The 20,661-nt window shown below is 41.0% G+C and overlaps 1 protein-coding gene across 3 annotated transcripts in view; it reads left to right on the top strand.

The window, feature by feature from the left end:
* Positions 1–18,566: 18,566 nt before the first annotated feature.
* Positions 18,567–20,661, top strand: part of ETV1 (ETS variant transcription factor 1) — a 73,947-nt gene continuing 71,852 nt past the window's right edge. Inside the window, exons 1-3 of one of the 3 annotated variants that reach the window (XM_034760543.1) lie at positions 18,567–18,715; positions 19,168–19,302; positions 20,126–20,213. In XM_034760543.1, coding sequence (XP_034616434.1) covers positions 19,258–19,302; positions 20,126–20,213 — 133 coding nt within the window. In that variant the 5' untranslated portion in view covers positions 18,567–18,715; positions 19,168–19,257. Of the gene's footprint in view, positions 18,716–18,888; positions 18,981–19,001; positions 19,027–19,167; positions 19,303–20,125; positions 20,214–20,661 lie in introns of those variants that run through there. The other 2 variants (XM_034760544.1, XM_034760545.1) reach the window with 2 other exon arrangements.

Here is a 20,661-nt window from a genome sequence, read left to right as displayed (position 1 = left end):
AGCGGAGGGCAACAAAAATGATTAGGGGTCTGGAGCACATGACTTATGAGGAGAGGCTGAGAGAACTGGGAATGTTTAGTCTCCAGAAGAGAAGAATGAGGGGGGATTTGATAGCAGCCTTCAACTACCTGAAGGGGGCTTCCAAAGAGGATGGAGCTCGGCTGTTCTCAGTGGTGGCAGATGACAGAACAAGGAGCAATGGTCTCAAGTTGCAGTGGGGGAGGTCCAGGTTGGATATCAGGAAAAACTATTTCACTAGGAGGGTGGTGAAACACTGGAATGCGTTACCTAGGGAGGTGGTGGAGTCTCCTTCCTTGGAGGTTTTTAAGGCCCGGCTTGACAAAGCCCTGGCTGGGATGATTTAGCTGGGAATTGGTCCTGCTTTGAGCAGGGGGTTGGACTAGATGACCTCTTGAGGTCCCTTCCAACTCTGATATTCTATGATTCTAAAGTCATCAGTCTTTAGAGTCCATTCTTATAGGAATTAGTTCCTATGTTAGTCTATGGGAGCTGTTTCATCCTGCTGTTGCTGACTCAATCAGCAGATGGCACATTCCTGTCCAAAGTGGCACATTCCTGGTGGCTCCACACTGTCCAAAGTTTGTGTTTCTCATCCTTCCAGGTGATGGGGTGGATCCCAGTTTACCCTCCGGGGGTTTCTGGTCATCCACTTGACACATTCTTCGGCCTATGGATACTCCTTTTCTAGGCTGGCACCTCCCTAACCATTTATGTACATCAAGCATTCATCAACATACATTCCATATCTTAACCATATTTTAATTTACTGTCTCCACCACTTTCGGGGTGTATGCTAATTCATTTGAAACTCCCGGCCCTTTAATCACAGAGGGTGGGGGTCTGTCCTAGCAGCCCTTGAATGAAGTGAAAGTCACTTAACAGCTTATAGTATTTGTTTACATTGTATCAATTACTTCAAGAACAAAGTCAGTTAACTTGTTTGTAAGTTTTACATAGTAGTAAAGTATCTTTCACAGGATAGATATAATCAATGGTTTCTACAGACAGTAGCTTACAAGTTTTAACAGAGGACCCAAAAGATTTTTGTACTTGGTGAAACTGTTGGATTTTAAAGTGTGAGGGACAAATTATGAGGGGGTCACTGTCACTTGGGGGAATCACTGTTAGTACCTTCTTTTATATCCTACATAATCCCGTCTACCGCTATACAATGATGCACTGGTGACCCCTACCACCTTCTGTGCCATTCTGCCCCTTTGCTTATGTAGCAGAGCTGTCCCGTTTCCTTTGCTAAGTGAGCTTCTGCTACCACGGAAGCCGAGGCAGTATTTGTCCCTTAATGAGCACAGGACCCTAGAATATTGCGGAGAATACAGAGAAACAATATAATTGCTTGAGAGAATATATAGAATAAATACTGTGAACGGGCTAAGTTCTAGCATCTGGTTTAAGAGCAGTCACAAATGGACAGGACAAGGGAATTCAGAGTTAGAGACATTCAACATAAATCTAGCCTTTGATGTCAAAGCATTGCAGCAGACCACCTCATTCAGCTGTTTTTGGTAATATTGACCACGTATTCTACATGAAAATGGTGGAACAGAGTTCTCATTTGATGCAATGAATAATGTCAAGGAAAATAAATTCAGACAATACGTACTAAATGTCTCAGGAAGGGCTTTCACGGTTCCACTGTTAACCATTTGAGATATGGAGGCATTCCTTTTCTAGATCACCTACTAGAGACTGAGAAATCAACACCAGCTCTTTGACTGAGGGGCCAGGTTCTAAAGAAAATTATCTGAGGCACTCAATCTAGCTCCTAGTGGACAGGTTCTGTATTAAGAAACCCACCAGCAAAGGGGCATGATTTGACAGGTTCAGCAGAGAAGAAAGGCTTGGATGAATTTACGAGAATGAGTTACCTTTGTCCCAAGCTATGACCCCTGTAGGTCAAAGCAGGCCAGCATTGGAGGATAATGTGGGGAATCTTGCAAAGTGGATTAACAGCTGAGTTTACTCTCTAGCACTGTCAGTTCACCACCACTGAATTTTTTTTTAATAAATGAGAGGAAGGAAAAATCAGAAAAGGCCAAATGAGAGAGAAAAGGCATATTAATGTTACTTTTTTTTCTCCTCTTATGTTTCCAATTTCTCTTTAGTGCACTATGACTTTTTTCTTATACGTATTTTAAACCTTCCTACCTTGCTGCCACTGGACTAAAACACCCATGCTGTGCTAAATCATCATCAGTCACTCATGGTGGTGGACCACAGGTGCTGTTTGCAGGGGGTGATGATTTAGCATGGATGTGAACCAGTGGCTTGGCAGCTGCAGGAGCCTTATGTACAAATCCTATCCTGGGACTATAGCAGTGTTTGAAATGTAGACTGTGCTCCTGCTTTGTTGGTACATTATGTTCTAATACTCAGTGTGTATTTGCACAATTCTAAGAAAAGAATGAAAGGCAAAAGAAACGATCAGTTGACAAACCAGTAGGTGTTTGGCTCTAGAGGAAAGTGGGTTCAGTGTCCCACAGCTAAACTCAAAAGGATGAGTTAGGAGCTGTGCTGTAGCATCTTTGCTTTTGAGGCTTTCTGTGTTTAATCTTAATTTTATTCTGGGTTCGTTTTCAGGTTTAAATTTCACTTTAATCCTAAATTTTATTTGGTGAGGAATGAAGAGTTTGCAGGTAAGGCACTAGGCTGCAATTCAGGAAATCTGGGGTCACTATGCAGAAATCAAACTTAACATTGACTTCACACAGGGAATTCTAAGAGAGGTCCCCAGCCAAAGAAACTAGTAATCTGTTGTGATTGTTTTGTAATCCAGAATATTTAGAGACTATCTCACTTCCTGGTCCACCATTGACTGCCTGGGGAACTCTGAATAGGTTGTACATCACTGTTACAAATAGCTCCAAGTTTTAAGAAGGAATCTTTCTGTTTGTCTCATATGAAGAGGAACACAAGAAGTTATTCTGATGCAGGAGTCTCTGGCGCCTAAGATTTGTGAGTGAAGATGAATGAACAATACTTGATTTCTATTTATTTGTGAAATGTATGCCTGTAGCTCAAATTTCTTTTTTATGAGTACAGGAATTTGCTTTGCAAGCAATGCCTTGAGAGTGATCTCTGCCCCGAGATGGGTTATTATTTGGAAAGCTTTACGTGCTCTGGAAATCTAGCATGATTCCAGGGTATTTGTGGAAGACAGAGTGCTCTTGCAAATTGGGAAGAGAGGATGCGTAGATCATCTTATAGAGAAAGGGATGAATATGAATTTCCTTTTACCTTAACCTGATGAAGACTGCTATAATATTTGGGTTAAGATCCTTGGGACTGGTGACAATTCAAATAGAAAGTTCTTGTATTGATGATTTCCATAAAAAAACCTTAGAAAGTGATGGTGGCACAGGAAAATTGGTATATGCCAGCTATGCTTCTGCAACATCTAACCATATTAGTAAATGTCTTGGAAATACATCAGTTAACAGGGAAGCTAAGATTCCTGGTGAGATTTTCAAAGGTAACCAAATGATTTAGAGGCACAAATCAATAGGACTTGTGGAAGAATTTTTCAAAGGCACCAAACTCCTTCTTGTGCCTTTGAAAGATGTACCCATGTGTTCCTAACTCACTTAGAGACACAAGGTGGTTAAAGTAATATATTTGATTGGACCTCACCCACCTTGTCTCTCTAATATCCTACAAGCTAACTCAGTTAAGCACTGTTGAAAAATCCCACCTTCTATCCTAAATTTCCATATCTTCATCTGTTTGTTGAGTAAGGGCTTGCCTACACAAACAATTGGTTTACAGCAAGCTGGGATGTGAATCTACCCTGCTCTAGCCTGCTGCTCACTAACTATTTGAGAGGAGCCTCCTGACATGCATTAGCAGTTTGTTAAGATGATGTTAAAAGAAAAAATGAACGGTACAGAGTTTAAGCATAGAAGTTTCTGGTTATCAGGGAATAACGTACAGATTATCGAGGGTGCAAAGTTTGGTTTAAAATTGGGTGGCATAAGGAATACATAATCTGCAATATTCTTGATCGGGGGTAAAAGGTTGATGGGTCAAAGTACAGGCATTGAGACATGAGAGTATGAAGTTCATAAAGTGGCTATGTTCGGGTGTGGAGTATAATGAGTGGATATGATGAGGAGGATGGATTGACCCTTATTTGGTGAGATTTAATGTTCAGAGAGTTTAAGGTTCCAGTTCATACGATCCAATAGAGGAAGTCTCTTGGTCCCTTTCTTGTAGTCGAAGAACGATGTCTCTCTGGCTCATGCCTCCTGGTACTGTCGGTGGCCCGTGAAATGGGACTAGATCAAAGTAACTGAAATAAACCCCTGATGGATTGTATTTTCCAAATGGACAATTTACCCTAATGTCTCAATTACTGAGGGACAGGCTTCACTCGTTGATATATTTTGCTTTCCACAACCAACTCTCTGTACAACTTTTCATGAGTGATGCTTGGATGCTAATATCTAAACTGTATTCTTAAATTTATTCACCTAAATTTGGGTTATTGCTGATTATGCACTATATGTATCTTGTATCAGAGGGGTAGCCGTGTTAGTCTGAATCTGTAAAAAGCAACAGAGGGTCCTGTGGCACCTTTGAGACTAACAGAAGTACTGGGAGCATAAGCTTTCGTGGGTAAGAACCTCACTTCTTGCATCTGAAGAAGTGAGGTTCTTACCCACGAAAGCTTAAGCTCCCAGTACTTCTGTTAGTCTCAAAGGTGCCACAGGACCCTCTGTTGCTTTATATGTATCTTATGACTTTTAAAACAAACTTTGTATTTGTGGATAACCTAAGCACTATACCTAGATGTACAGACACTCTTTTCTTAACCTGTGTACTATATAATGTTTTAACATTAGTTTTAACAAACTGTTAATGTGCATCAGCAGCGGACAGTTGGGCCGTAGCAAGCTAGCAAAGGATAGACTCACTCCCTAGCTTGCCACGAACTAAATGTTCATGTAGATAAGCTCTTAGACTGCTCTTATCCCTCCCTTCTTTTAATCTATTAAGAATATACAGTATAAGTCAGAAAACATTTATTGTGGACATATTATTCTAGTGCTCCTAGGACGATTGTATGGGAGAATTTCAGCTCTGTTTGATGTTTGAAAAACGTGTTGATATGGGAGATTGTGTGAAGAAATGTGGGAAGGATGTGAGTTCCAGGAAAAAACATTTTGTCCTCCCTCTATACTCATTTGTCTCCAGGTGTGTAAGATAGACCAACTTCCATGCCAGAGATGCATCCTTTGGTTCCAGGATGCAGGCCTGCCAGAACTCTTGGTATTTGGTCTGGTTTTATTTCTACAATTGTGCCTCCAGTATTTACCTCTGAATAGTATATGATCTTGCTTGGTGGCTGATATTTTTCTTTTGTGGTTTAGATGCTGTTAAGAGGAAATTCTTAGATATTTCAGTATTTTCTGCTATACAGTTTTTGACGTCTTCTCAAAATAATCTGGCTTCTGTGAGTGAAATCGTGACCTCATTGAAGTCAATAGCAAAACTCCCATTGATTTCTAGTCTATATAGGTTCTTATACCACTCACATCACTGTAGCATCTGCATGCCTTCTAGTAGTGCATTAAGCAACATGACTCACATCTGTCATTTGTGGTTTGTTCTCTTACCCTCTCCACAATGGGAGAGTTGTGCGTGGGTGTAGTGTTTTGGTTTTTCTGGTAGAGAGATATGTGTGTGTGTTGCCATGTGTTTATGTTAGAGAAGGCAAAATCAAAGAAATATGCCTTGCACTTACAGTGGAAGGTTTGTGATATTTTTTAGTTTCTGGGGGAGTTTGTTCCACAGCCTCAGACTGGCCTATAAGATTTTGTCTTATGCACAAATTAGCTTTTTTGTTAATATAGAGAGTTCCACTGTGCCAGAGCAGTGGAGTTGTCAGTAATGGTCTTTATCCTGAAGCCTTAGTTAACCTGGGGTCATTGAGCCCCAAGAATACAATGACAGAGGCCTTGAACTCGATTCAAAATTTGATGAACCAGTGTAGAGAGTGGGAATTGTCATTGCTACATAGTTTGGGGACAAAACTCAGGCTGCAACATATGTGAAATCCATTAATGCATTTGCCAATGCACTGATTAGGCCTCAACTTGAATATTGTGTTCCATTCTGGGCACCGCATTTCAGGAACGATGTGGACAAATTGGAGAAAGTCCAGAGAAGAGCAACAAAAATGATTAAAGGACTAGAAAACATGACCTTTCAGGTAAGATTAAAAAATTGGGTTTGTTTAGACTGAAGAAGACTGAGAAGGGACATAATAACAGTTTTCAAGTACATAAAAGGTTGTTACAAGGAGGAGAGAGGTAAATTGTTCTCGTTAACCTCTGATGATAGGACATGAAGCAATGGGCCTAAATTGCAATAAGGGCGGTTTAGGTTGGACATTAGGAAAAACTCCTGTTAGGGTGGTTAAGCACTGGAATAAATTGCCTAGGAAGGTTATGGAATCTCCATCATTGGAGATTTTTAAGAGCAGGTTAGACAAATACTTGTCAGGGATGATCTAGATAATACTTAGTCCTGCCATGAGTTCAGGGGACTGGACTAGATGACCTTCCAAGGTCCCTTCCAGTCCTACTGTTCTATGATTCCATGTTACCAAAAAAGCAATTCTTAAATACATAGAATAAAGTAATACTTCAAAGAGTCCATTAAAAAAAAAACATTTTAAAGTAGGAATACTTTTGTACCTCTTTTGTGGAAAGAATATATCAGTGGAGGTTCTGGAGTATATCCCTGGAAGATTCAGATGTCCCAGCATAGGAGACAGATGAGGCAAGGAGAAGTCAGCTTCCTTCAGCAGAGCCTCATCCAATACTCATTGAAGACAATAGAAAGATTCTCAGTGACTTCAGTGGGCTCTGGATCAGGTACCTCCTGAGGAGAGTAGCCCTAAAGGGGTCATCTCTAAAGGGCTAGAGATGACAGGGATCACTGGAAGATTTTCTACCTTTAGAATCCTCATTGGCTAAAAATAATGTTTATGATTTACCGTAGGCAAGTCTATAATCCATGATAAACCAAGTATTTCCACGTTGGCTGAATGTCTGTTGCTGCTGAAGCAGAAAGCCTGCATTCCAGCTCAGCTGAAATATGGTTTCTAAATGCAATTTGGCCTCATTCACAAGGGCCAGACATACCATTTTAGAATCAGATTTACTAGGAACTCAATTTAAACAGAATTCTTTGGCCCAAATTGAATGGAGTTTTGCATTAAAAATTTTGCATTTTATACCACAAACCTCTCAAACAAAAAAGTTAAATAAATACAGCAAGATAAACTAAAAGAAGGCATTTGAAACTAAAAATAATTAGAGATGGACCCAAACCAAAATCCAAAATGTGAACACCCCTAAACATTGAGGTGATGAAAACCCGCATTTGATTCTCTTGTTACCTGGGTCCATCTCTAAAAAAATAAAATGAAAGGGACTGTGACAGGAATGGCATAATGCAAGTACATTATCTAAATGTTTCCAAATAGGAACGGCAACTTTATATTGTATTTTTGTTAGAGATGTTTATTTCTTTCCTCGCTTCCTCTTTCCCAACCAAGATGTGATTTTGAAACACAAGCAAATAAATGTCAAATCCTTTCTGCCTCTGTTCTGCCATTCCATGTCTGAAATTCTGCCAAACTGAAAATTTCCATTCAGACTGACTGGCATTTGCTGAACTGATTTTTTTCTTTAACACTCATTTTCAAAAATAGTGGAAACTTTGTGCAACTCTTGCTGTTTTTATGCATGGAACTTTAAGAGCAGCTGCCTCTGTGGATCTTTTTCACAATGGTACATTTTCTCCTATGGATACTCTGAAAACCCCCACAAAAAAACTTTGGAACCACTTGTTAGTCTTGGTTCTAAAGGTGCCAAACATGCATAAAAAGCCAGTACCAGCCAATTTACTCCCATGCCAAGCCGAGAAAAGAGAAACTTATAATCAACAGAGTCAGTAAGATCAGTGGCAAGTTTGTTAAAATCTTATCCCCCCCGCCCCCACCCCGTCCCCTTTTCTTTTGAAATAAAAACAAGAGATTGTGCAGACTTTGGCTTCATCTCTCTGCTTTTACTAATATATGAGATCACCGTTTTTTTATGATTAAAAGGAATAACTAGAATAATATGCACACGGAAAGTGTCTGTTGGAGCAGAATTGCTTATGGGAAATTCTTTATGTAAAAGAAGCCTTTGATGTTAACTGTAGAGAGCATTCTCTACAGCCTGAAGTTTGTTACATCGATTTGAAGAGGGGCAAGGTGATGATGTACTGGGTTGGGGAATCCCCATCAGTGTTTGTGGCTATAGCATACACTGTTAGCTGGTGACAAGCAGCAGCGTTTTGGAAGAATCGGCACTATATTATACGTGGCTGTGATTTTTTTGTATAATGAAGAAAAGTGAATCCCCAGTTAATTATAATTCGGTAACTGTGCAGACCTAAAAAATCTCCCTCTCTCCCAACCACCCCAGTTTCCTCCAGTTCCCAGGGTCTACTTGTTGATCCTTTTTTACACAGGGATGGGGGAAAGACTACTGACTGAATGCAGGATATTTTAAAATGTGATTATTCCCAGACTAAAAGCTAAATATCATTAGGGTGGAATTTGGGTCCATTAAGACAGAATTATTTATCAAAATTTTAAAAGAAAAATACCTCAGTAAAACCGTCTTATTAAAAAACACACCTGAAATGGAAAGGTAAGACTATACTTTCCCACCTATCTTCCTTCCTCCTGGAAACATTGGAGCCTCATGAAACACAGTGTTCCAAAGAACCTTAGCTTGGCTCACCTAACCCCACTGCCTTGTGCACTTTCAGTAGAAAGGCTCATCTAGAATTACAGCTGAGTCTGGTGACCCCATCACAACAGAGTCCAGGAAGCAGGGAAGTCATGGAACTTGACTGCAATCCTTTCAGCACTACAACATTTGCCTATGTTAATAATTCTGGGCTGGGTGTAGCTTGAGTCGATGTTCATTTCTGGACGGTGACCCATTTTGCTTACCTACTTTGCAGTGGAATTTTGTGAGGCATAATTAATGATTTTATAAGCACATTAAGATTCTTGGATGAAAAAAGCAACAGAGGGTCCTGTGGCACCTTTGAGAATAACAGAAGTACTGGGAGCATAAGCTTTCGTGGGTCAGAACCTCACTTCTTCAGATGCAAGACGATCTTTTTGGATGAAAAAGATCACCCCTGCTTTTAAAATCCGATACTGTCTTATGACTCTCACAGTTCTCCTCTTACTTCTCTGATTATTGGTATGGTGGGTCCTCCTTTTCCAGTAGGAGTCCCCTAAGGTTTTTGGCCTCCTGCTCGTCTTTCTTTACATCCTGGCTCTATGTGCTCTTATCTATAAGCATGGCTTCAAACACCATCTTGATGTAGATGACTCACCAAACTATCTTTGTTAAAGAACTTTCTCCCTCCATCTAAACCCACAGTTATTCCTGTCTTTCATAGCTCCTCGTAGAAGTCCAGTAAGCAATTTAAGCTTAACGTGACCAAGACAGCTGTTAAGCCTCTCTAGCAAGCCTTTCTCTATCTCCCATTTCTTTGTCACTCTGGACAGTCACTTAGGCCCATAATCTTTGTGTCATCTTCAATGCAGCCACCTTTCAGACCTATATCCAAGTCTTGCCATGTCTACTTACATAACATATCAAAGACTTGGCCTTTTCTGTCTGTCCAGTCTCTTGTTCAGCCCTCATGTCAAACCTCAGTTTGTGAAATCTCTTCCTTTTCTCTAGACTTGACACCAATCACCATATCCCTAGCCCATAGAAAAGTCAATTACAAATACTGCTGGCTCATCATTCCGACCAGGTCACTTCTCTCTTTGCATCCCTCTGCTGGCTCTCCACCTCCACCACAGCAATCACAAGCTGCTTCATGATTGTGTTCCTCCCAATCTGTTAGATCTTCTAGTTTATCTGACTGTAAACCCGGCCATCACATTGCCAATGATTGCAGCCTTAATTGCCCATTAGAATGCTTCTTACTCAATCACCATTCCACTTTTTTTCTTGTTGCCTCTTATGTATGGGGATCAACACCCTGTAAATATTCGGAAAGCAGACTCATTGTCCTCTTTGTCAATACCTCCTTAAAACTCATCTCTGTTGTGATGCCTACACATTCTTTTCTGTCTGGAATTGGTTAGACAAGTGGCAAGCTGAGACTTCTATTTTGTAGTTCATCCTCCCACCCCAACTGTCTGTTTTCTGTTTTGTTGACACGTTGCATGCATCCTGTCTGACAAACAGAATGTAAGATCTCTGGGACACAGACTGTCTTCTTTGTTCCATGTCTGCGCAGTACCTCACACAAGGGGGCCCTGATCCACCATCAGGATTCCTAGGCATTACTGCAATACAAATAAGTAATAATATTAAATGCAATGCATTAAGACTACATAGTGTGTGGCAGAACTCGGAATACAACTTGTGAGATCTCACCTCCCCTATAAAGACTCGACTACTCCCTCTCCCACAGTAGCAACCCAGACAACCGTCACCATCTCTGCCATATGCAGACATATAATGTGTTCCCCATTTAATTATATCCAGCCACCCCTTCCTCTCTGTTCAGGTCCACACCTGCCACAAGAGCAACGTCTCCACACATTCATCCACAGAATTTTTTTCATCTGCTGTGGCATTTACACCAAACATGTTTAAAACTAATTTAATAGCTAATTGGAAAGATATTAAGTGATACTGTTTTTTTTTAAACAAAACTATAATAATTACTTGTCTGTGTACTGATGTTTTACGTTCTGAGGACTAGAACTTCTGTGCCCTGTTCTGAGCTACAGTATTATATTTTTCTTGGTGTAGCATGACATTGTGTTTCCGTATGCATAAAGGTGGTGGGTATGTGGTGGAAGGGATGGCTAGTTGTGTTTGGGAGGCTAGGGTTATGTGTGGAGGGGTGGATGGCTAAGTGGGATGAATGGGGGGGAGGCGAGACTATAAGGATAGTTTGCATGTTATTAGTGTGGGTGGTATTTATTAATAGTTGTCTTAAACCTCTGAGTATGCCTAGTGTGGACAAGGGGTGAGATTCTGTATTGCGCCTCTGAGGGAAACCTGTATGAATCATTTTTATGCTCTCTGGATTACAGGCTGCTCAGAGGGCATCATTTATACAATATATGCTCGGATGCTTATGAGTAGCAGTGTTACCCAGAATCCCAGTGGCACCTAGAGCTACAGAAAAGCCCCCTGTCCCCCACATCACACTTTCTACACCAGGGCTTGAGTAGGGGCTGCACAGGGCATCTTATGGCTGTTTTATGCAGTGCCTGTGACAGAAGAATCCTCCCTCAGCTGTCTGTGGGGCTTCTACATCCCCTGTAAGGTGTAGCAGGTTTGACAATCTCAAATGAGAAGTTTATAGAATCATGAAGAAATCCCATCCAAATGCTCGTGCACTTCTCTCCATAAATCTCCTAGTGTTAGGCTATGTCTACACGACATAGCTTTTAGCAACACGGCTGTGCTGCTATAGCCATGCCGCTAAAAGACACACAGTGTAGCCGCTGTTTGTCGGCAGGAAAGAGCTCTCCCGCTGACTAAAAACTTCCATCCCCAACGAGCGGCATTAGTGTTGTTCACACTGGCGCTTGTCGTCAGCAAATCTTTTGTCTTTCAGGGGGGTGTTTTTTAACACCTCTGAATGACAAAAGTTTTGTCTTTCACTTGCCAGTGTAGACAAAACCTTAATTAAACAATATGGGCCAAATTGTAACATTTAACCATTGTTGTAGGCAGTGGTGGTGTAGCCGGATTGGTCCCAGGATGTTAGAGAGACAAGGTGTAGCTTGAAAGCTTGTCTCTCTCACCAACAGAAGTTGGTCCAATAAAGATATTACCTCATCCACCTTGTCTCTGACACTTAACCATTGTCCAGAGTAAGGCACATGGTCTCACTGAATGGCCTGGTGTCCAAAGTAACCCTAGGTTGGTGCATCAGCTTTTGGTTGGTGACAGCCTCAGGCTTGTGAGTGGGAGAGGAAAGAAAGCAAGGAACCTGCTTCCCCTCTGTTGCCTGGGCAAGGGCTTGTCTCATTTCCATTTGTTCTTCCCAGTGACTCATGTATTATTGTTTTAGACCAGGGGTCGGCAATCTTTCAGGAGTGGTGTGCCGAGTCTTCATTTATTCACTCTGATTTAAGGTTTCGCGTGCCAGTAAGACATTTTAACGTTTTTAGAAGGTCTCTTTCTATAAGTCTATAATATATAACTGAACTATTGTTGTATGTAATGTAAATAAGGTTTTTAAAATGTTTAAGAAGCTTCATTAAAAATTAAATGAAAATGCAGAGCCCCCCGGACCGGTGGCCAGGACCCAGGCAGTGTGAGTGCCACTGAAAATCAGCTCACGTGCTGCCTTTAGCACGCGTGCCATAGGTTGCCTACCCCTGTTTTAGATGTTAGTCTAGTGTCTTGTGCAGTTTCCGACTTTTGCTTATATTTTGCTCTTGGGTCAGGAAGTTTGTGTTGTTGAGCCTGGGAAGTAATTACATGTAGGAGTGGAACACGCTGTCATTTGAATTATTCTCTAGTATTTTGCAGTGGAGGAAATGTTTGCTTCTCTGGTTGAGAGGGAGGACCAAGAGGGAAGACCGGGGTGCATCATGGGAGATGTAGTCTTTAGACAAGAATGGGAGAATGAGACATCTGAATTATAACTCCCATATTGTACCCTCATTTCAGAATCTATGTATTTCATATTTCAGCTTTCCATTTTTCTGTGGAAATTTTTGACAAAAGTTATATTTTTGTTTGTTTGTTGTCTAAATTTTCCACAAGGAGGGAAACAAAACAAAACAAATAAACCCATCCCAGCCACCCCCATCCCGACATTTTCTGACCAGCCCTAGCTCAGATATCATGAGGATGAGAGTCATATAGATAGATAGATAAATAGATAGATAGGAGGGAATCTGAGGCTTGCCGGAAGTCCCAGAGGTCAGGCTCCTGTTTTTCTGGACTGTCTGAAGAATGGCTGTGGTCCAAGCCTGTTCACTCTGAACAACTAATAATAACCACACCTAGCTATCTTATATAGGTGATTCCATCGATAGATCTCAAAGTGCTTTACAAAGGAGCTCAGTATTATTTTACTGTTGGAAAATGAGGCACAGAGAAGTGACATGACTTGCCCAAGGTCTCCCAGGAGGCCAGTGGTATATTTCCTGAGCTCCAGTCCAGTGATTTTTCTCACTAGACCACACTATTCCAGGGCAGCCACACCTTTTTTCTTTTTATACTTTTAGAGTCATTCTAGGTTTTCTAATCTTTATTAGAAGGACTGGATATATATAATTTCAAGTGTGTTCAATTTCCACCTTTCTGTAGTAAAATATTAGGTTGTGCTGGTTGTTTTCTGGATTCTTTCTGAAGTGTTTTGATTTTTTTTCCTGGCTAGCATATATTGCTATATGTTTCCAGATTTTTTTTCCTGGTTAGCATATATTGCTATATGTTTCCAGTACATCTAAGTTTCCCTGAAGGCTATGTTGCATGGGTGTTAGTGTGACCAGGTAATCAGTACATAGCAATCATTTAGTGAGAGTCCCATGTTTGGGGATTGTTCCAGCAGGGTTATTAGATCATTGATGTATGAAAATAGTCCAATTATATCCCTGTTTTCTCTCCTTATTTTCTTGAAGACCCCTGTTTGCATGTTGTTTATTTCTAAACCTACATTTGATATTAGGCACGTGGATATAATTGTCATATATTTTTCTCACCAATACTACGCCTCTACCCCGATATAACGCTGTCCTCGGGAGCCAAAAAATCTTACTGTGTTATAGGTGAAACCGTGTTATATCGACCTTGCTTTGATCCGCTGGAGTGCGCAGCCCCGCCCCCCCCGGAGCACTGCTTTACCGCGTTATATCCGAATTCGTGTTATATTGGGTCACATTATATCGTGGTAGAGGTATACTATGTAGCAATTTAAGGTTCAATCTTGGGTGTCACGTTGAATCAGAAGCTTCATACAAATTTACAAAGCAGGCAAATATCTTCCCTGAGTTTTTGTTTCTATCTAATCTATCTATCTATTGTATTCTGATAGCATCACAATGTGCTAAGTACTGTCCACACAAGAAGACACAAGCATTGGTAGGTTAAAAATGTGGCGGGCAGTTCATTTCTCAGGGAGAAATTGAATTTGGTTTTCATGGATTATACTACAGTCGGTCAGACATTGTATATTGAGTTTATTGAGGCTGCTACAGAATAGTTTTCTGATATTGCTGCTAACACAGATAGTTCTATCATTGTTTGGGTTCTGGGTATCTATGCTTTCGTGTGCTGGGTTAATTAGCCCCTCCGCCCATATATCAGGTAAGTGTCTGGATCGGAGAATTTAGGTTAAATAACTTCAGAAGGGCAACTGGATGTACTGTTTTCAGTGTTGTTTCAAAATCTTTTTTGATATTCTATCTAAGCCATAGTTTTCTGTGTTTGTTTCTGAAGGATTTTCTTTAGTTTCAGTATTGTAATAAGGATGTCCAGGAGGGTGGTAGTTTTAATGATGTCCTCAAATATAATTATCTGTTTTTGTTTTCAAGACAATTTGGATTATTTTGCCATGTTCTATACAGATTTTGTCATTCGAGATTGCTGGGGTTTGTTTCTTCTTTTAAAATGAGTTTAAATTCTTTCCAAAATAGCCAGGAGAAACTGCTGTTTATCAAATTCCTTGCTCTAACTGTATTGGGACTTTTTATGTTAGAGTACTGATTTGTGCTTTCACAGTGTGTTATAATAAACAAGTAGCACACAGTCCTGCGCCTCCTGGTCCAGGCTGACATTGATGGCAGGGTGGAAATCGTTGAAATCTTCATCATTTGGACCCATGGGAAGAAGGCCCTTGAGGAATTTCACCAAGATTTCAATGATTTCCACCCTACCATCGCTTATTAGCCCTATAGTGTCTAGGAAGTGGCCCTCTTGTGTAGACTGGTCCAGGCTGACATTGATGGTCACATAAACACCACCCTATACTGGAAACTTACTGACCGCTATACTTACCTACATGCCTCCAGCTTTCATCCAGACCACATCACACGATCCATTGTCAACAGCCAAGCTCTAAGATACAACCGCATTTGCTCCAGTCCCTCAGACAGAGAAAAACACCTACAGATCTCTATCAAGCGTTCTTAAAACTGCAATACCCACCTGGTGAAGTGAAGAAACAAATTGACAGAGCCAGAAGGGTACCGAGAAGTCACCTACTACAAGACAGGCCCAACAAAGAAAGTAACAGAACGCTACTAACCGTCACCTACAGCCCCCAACTCCAGTGCATCATCAAGGATCTACAACCTATCCTGAAGGACAATCCCTCACTCTCACAGACCTTGGGAGACAGACCAGTCCTCGCCTACAGACAGCCCCCCAACCTGAAACAAATACTCACCAGCAACTACACACCACACAACAAAAACACCAACCCAGGAACCAAACCCTGCTACAAACCCTGGTGCCAACTCTGTCCACATATCTATTCAAGGGACACCATCATAGGACCTAACCACATCAGCCACATTATCTGGGGCTCATTCACCTGCACATCTACCAATGTGATATATGCCATCATGTGCCAGCAATGCCCCTCTGCCATGTACATTGGCCAAACTGGACAGTCTCTATGCAAAAGAATAAATGGACACAAATCGGACATCAGAAATCATAACATTCAAAAAACAGTAGGAGAACACTTCAATCTCTCTGGTCATTCAATAACAGACCTAAAATTGGCAATTCTTCAACAACAAAACTTCAAAAACATACTCCAGCGTGAAGCTGCAGAACTGGAATTAATTTGCAAACTGGATACCATCAGATTAGGCCTGAATAAAGACTGGGAGTGGTTGGGTCATTTCAAAACCTAAACTTAATTTCCCCAATACTAATTTCCCCCTACTATTACTCACACCTTCTTGTCAACTGTCTGTAATGAGCCACTCTCTTACCACTTCAAAAATTATTTTTCCTCCCTTGGTATCCTGCTGTTAATTGATTTATCTCGTTAGACTGACCTCACACTTGGTAAAGCAACCCCCATCCTTTCATGTATTTATACCTGCTCCTGTATTTTTCACTTCATGCATCTGATGAAGTGGGCTCCAGCCCACGAAAGCTTATGCTCAAATAAATTTGTTAGTCTCTAAGGTGCCACAAGGACTCCTCATTGTTTTTGCTGATACAGACTAACTCGGCTACCACTCTGAAACCTAATGGATGTTTGTGTGTGTTACCAAAGGAAAGTTGGTTTCTTGCCTGCAAGTATCTATCTCTTAATAGTTAATGAAATTGCAGTGAGCCCCACTTGATAAGGAATTAAGACATGGTGAGGGGGAATATGGCTTTAAGTCAAATCTGCATTTCCCCATCTTCTCAATCATCCTGAGGCCCTGCCTACAGCTGCTCTAATTTATGCCTAGCTGAAATGGCCTCCAAGGGGCTGTTCTACAGACAAAGTCCAACACCTGGAGTATTTTAGCCACATCCCCACCCTGGCCACACCTCCAGTATGATCCCCTAATCTATTGGCTGTTGCATGGTGGCTGCAGAGGAGGATGGTGGAACCATTCTCCTGATTTTACACTCACCAGGGAATCCCACTTATACCAGATTATTCTCCAGTGATCAGTTCCACAACTATGTCACTGGAGCGGTTTAAACTGGCAGCAACAAGTTGAACACTTGCACAAGACTATCCTCTTATAATACACTAATAAGCTGTTTACAGTATCATAAAGTACTTTCCTATAACCCAGGCCTGTTTAAAAAACACAACAACAAAAAATAAACAAAAACTCCAAAGCAGCAAAAGTCTGGAAGTAGAATCTGCTGGTGATAGAATATTTTCTCTCAGAAGCAAGTAGAAGAGTGATAAGATTAGCAGGAATTTGATGCTTTCCTCCCATCTGACTACTAGAGAGAGGAAATGGCAAGTTAGCAGAAAGGGAGAAAGAAGGCCAAAGAGAATCCCAAAGAAAGGCAAAAAGGAAGAAAGAGGGAAAGAGTTGTGGAGAAAAGTGAGACAAATTTTGTTGATCCCAAAGTAGTGTAATAAAACTACAGTAACTTTCAAAACAAACTATACTAAGATGGAAGAAGTAACGTACAAATCATTAATAACTGCAGACTATTTGTGCAAACTCATTTTCACTGGTTGCATTTACACCAATTGCAGGAAGACCAGAGCATCTCTGGCTAGAATAACCTGAGAAAGGAGCGAGGGTAAATATTGGATCCTTCCAGATTTTGGCTCCATTAATTAAATAGAGAATACATTTAGCTGCTCTGACTGAACCTTAAAAGTCTGAATCAGGATACATCCCACTACAGCAGTGCCTCAGATAACCGGATTCAGCACCTGGTTCCTGCCATACCCAGAAAATGTTGAGCCCCCAATTTGCAAATTTAACTGCCTTAATAGAGAACAAGTGTTGACGCTCTCAGAATGCCAATGCATCTTGGTACAGCAAAAATACAGATCTGGCCAGCTTTTGACTCCAACCCTCCAAATTCCATTGCCTAAAGAGAGCTTAGTCTTTATTACAACACTTCAGAAATGCCAGCACAACAGCACCACAAAAACCCAGTTCTGGCACCCGGATCCTGCTACATTTTGGCTACAAATCCCAGAAATGGTGTAATCAAAATAAAAAGCAAGTGTTGCTTCTACTAATCAACTGAAAAATCTGGACCTGGATAAATCCTGATACAGAAAAGATGCAAAAACTCGAATTTGGCACTGCGATCTTGCTGCATCCAGCTAATTTTTGGCTGCATACCCAAATGGGTATATAGTCTAAATTTAGTACACATGCAGTTTCTCCTAATCCATCAAAAAATCCAGATCCCTATGTATGAATTTGATGGTACAGTTTCTGGGTTTGTGGCCAAAATTTGGCAGGATCCGATGCTTGTTGTGCTGCTGTTGTACTGGAAGGCGTTGGTGTTTGGATTTTTGTGTGCTATAGAAATGGACAAACATGTTCTGTATTTAGGCAGTAGAATTCAGGGGTTTGAGGCCAAGTCTTGGCAGGTTCCAGATGCTGGTCATGAGTTTTTGTGGCACTGCTGTGCATCTAATGTTCTTTGTTGTTCCTGGAATAGGAGAGAGCCAAATTGGTTCTCTATTGAAGCAGCAGCATTTGCAGGTTGGGGGCCAGGAAAACAGTCTGGAACCAGGTGCTAGATATGGGTATTTGTGGCACTATTGCACTGGGATGCTTCAGGGTCTGGATTCTTTCTGAGTGTAAAACAAGCAGCTACATTTGTTCTTTACTTATGCAGTAGCTTTAAGGGAGCAAGGACCAAAAATTGGCTGGACCCACCAGAATCCGGCAGGATCCAGCTTTTACCTTTTTCCCTGAGGGAGAGAGGCAGCCTGACTGACAGGCAGAAATCTGATCCTGTGAAAGACACAGAGAGCCAATGGGAGGCAGAGATCCATCAGTTTGGACTGGAGGCCCCTGGAGGAGAACCCGAGGAAAAACCACCGAATTGAGCTCTGTCAGTGGCGCTTACTGCTTCCAAGGGGGAAGTGCTGGGAAATAATTAATGTTTTTATTAAATTTGGAGGGAATTTTTTGCAGCCGATCGCCTTGCGTTACCTTCAGGTGGGTCTTTCCAGCAACTTTTTACGTAGCTCCAGATAATTGCATGGTTGTGGGTTGCAAAAACGATCCTTTAAAACAAGATAGCTGCGTCTCGCTCGCTCGCTCGCTACTCCCGTTAGGTGCAAAGCGAGTCATGTTGTTCGCCATTACTAGTTCTGCACACGTTTGCGAATCAGAGCTGCCAGTTACACAGATCGCTCTGGGGATACAGCAGGAGTGTAAATAAATACCTCGCCTCTTGTTTTGCTTTCCGCTGCTGTAAAAAGTGGGTTTTGCTCTGTGTTTTAACCTGGCACTTGCTTAGAACCCAGGTGAAAGCAGGGAAGGGAGGGTTGTTTTTATGAATGGGACTCTTTGAGGTTAATTAGCTATGCAAATTCAAGCAGTTCATTCATGTTTTTTTTTTTTTTTTTTTTTTTTAAATCTAAAAGCCATCTTGTATTCCCCTCTAGGTTGATTGGAGACCAGATCCTGAGGAAATCTTCAGGTCAAATGCTCAGAAAATAAAAACACTGAGCTAAGACTTGCGGAAGAGCTGCAGAATGGATGGATTTTATGACCAGCAAGTGCCTTACATGGTCACCAACGTGAGTGATCAGTTCAAAAGTTGGTGTTTATTAACTTGACGCCGACTTATTTCTCTGGGGGAGTTTTGCGTCCATAGTATCTGCTTTGTTACCGCTGTAGGGACGACTCTTCATCTAGGAGTCGTGCCTGCAAGATGGGCTTATCTTCTAGTTATTTGAATAATGCATAATTTTCTTTAAAGACAATTTTTGGATCCTTTTTTTTCCCCAAAAAAGTAAAACCATGCACACGATTAGTGGAAGAGGAGGGCACCAGCAGCAGCTGCATGCAAAGTTTCTGGCTGTGTTTGCCTTCAACACCGAGAAGAATGAAGTTGAGGCAAACGTTAACACTTCTTGTTTTCAGGATTTTTGCAAGCAATTTTACAAATAACATTTTGAAACAAAGCAGCCTGCTAGAATGTCCTTATTCGAATTCTCCTGAAGAGCTTAAGCAAAGGGGATTTTTATGCTATTGTGTGCCAGATTGCTAAATATATGTGTTAGTACTGTGCTGCAGCTGGAACATATTGCATCTGTATCTATACAGATAGAGATATACATGGATAAATAGGAATGTGTTGCATCTAGGCACAAGTATGAAGGATGTTAGGTACTCAGCATAATCCTCTGCTGTAAATTTGTATGTAGAAATTAAGAATAGAAACTGTAGGATAGTCATTTTCTCTGTGGAATATGTAAAGAATCCATGTAGGCTTTGTTTAAATGTGGAAATCAGAGGGTTGTATGTGTGTGTATATATATATATATATATATATATATATATATATATATATATATATGTGTGTGTGTTTTTAAAGTAACTGATCTTTCCTGTTTATAGAATCCGCGTGGGAGAAACTGCAATGAGAGACCAACAAATGTCAGGAAAAGAAAATTCATTAACAGAGACCTGGCTCATGATTCAGAAGGTGAGGGCTCACTCCCCTCTTTCCCCCCCCCCCCACATGTTTTATTTAATAACGCAGAGAAGCTTCATAAGAGCTAAATAAGACAAGAAAATTGCATTTAAGTTTGTGACACAAACTGGCAAAGGCAATTAACTGTTAAAGTTGCTATTCCTTCCTGACTCACCCTGTTCTGTTTTAGATATTGCTGCACATATGGCTCATAAATGTCACTCACTGAGGTGAGAATTTTGCAGTATCTGACACAGTGCCACAAGTTAAGGATACGCTACAACCCAACATCTTCACCTTCAGGCCTTGCCTACACTCGGCTTCTTTCTTTTTAACATTTTCCACTATTGCTACCACTGGTGCAACTCCACTAGTGATAGCAAGAGTGCCAGTGCTAGTGTAGACCAGAAGCTGGTATTCTAACCACTGTGCTAGTGCAGGGCTGAAGGGCAAGACAAAA

The sequence above is a fragment of the Trachemys scripta genome, chromosome 2 (assembly GCF_013100865.1).
Source record: "Trachemys scripta elegans isolate TJP31775 chromosome 2, CAS_Tse_1.0, whole genome shotgun sequence".
Taxonomy (NCBI): domain Eukaryota; kingdom Metazoa; phylum Chordata; order Testudines; family Emydidae; genus Trachemys; species Trachemys scripta.
This window is presented reverse-complemented; position numbering and strand designations above follow the sequence as displayed.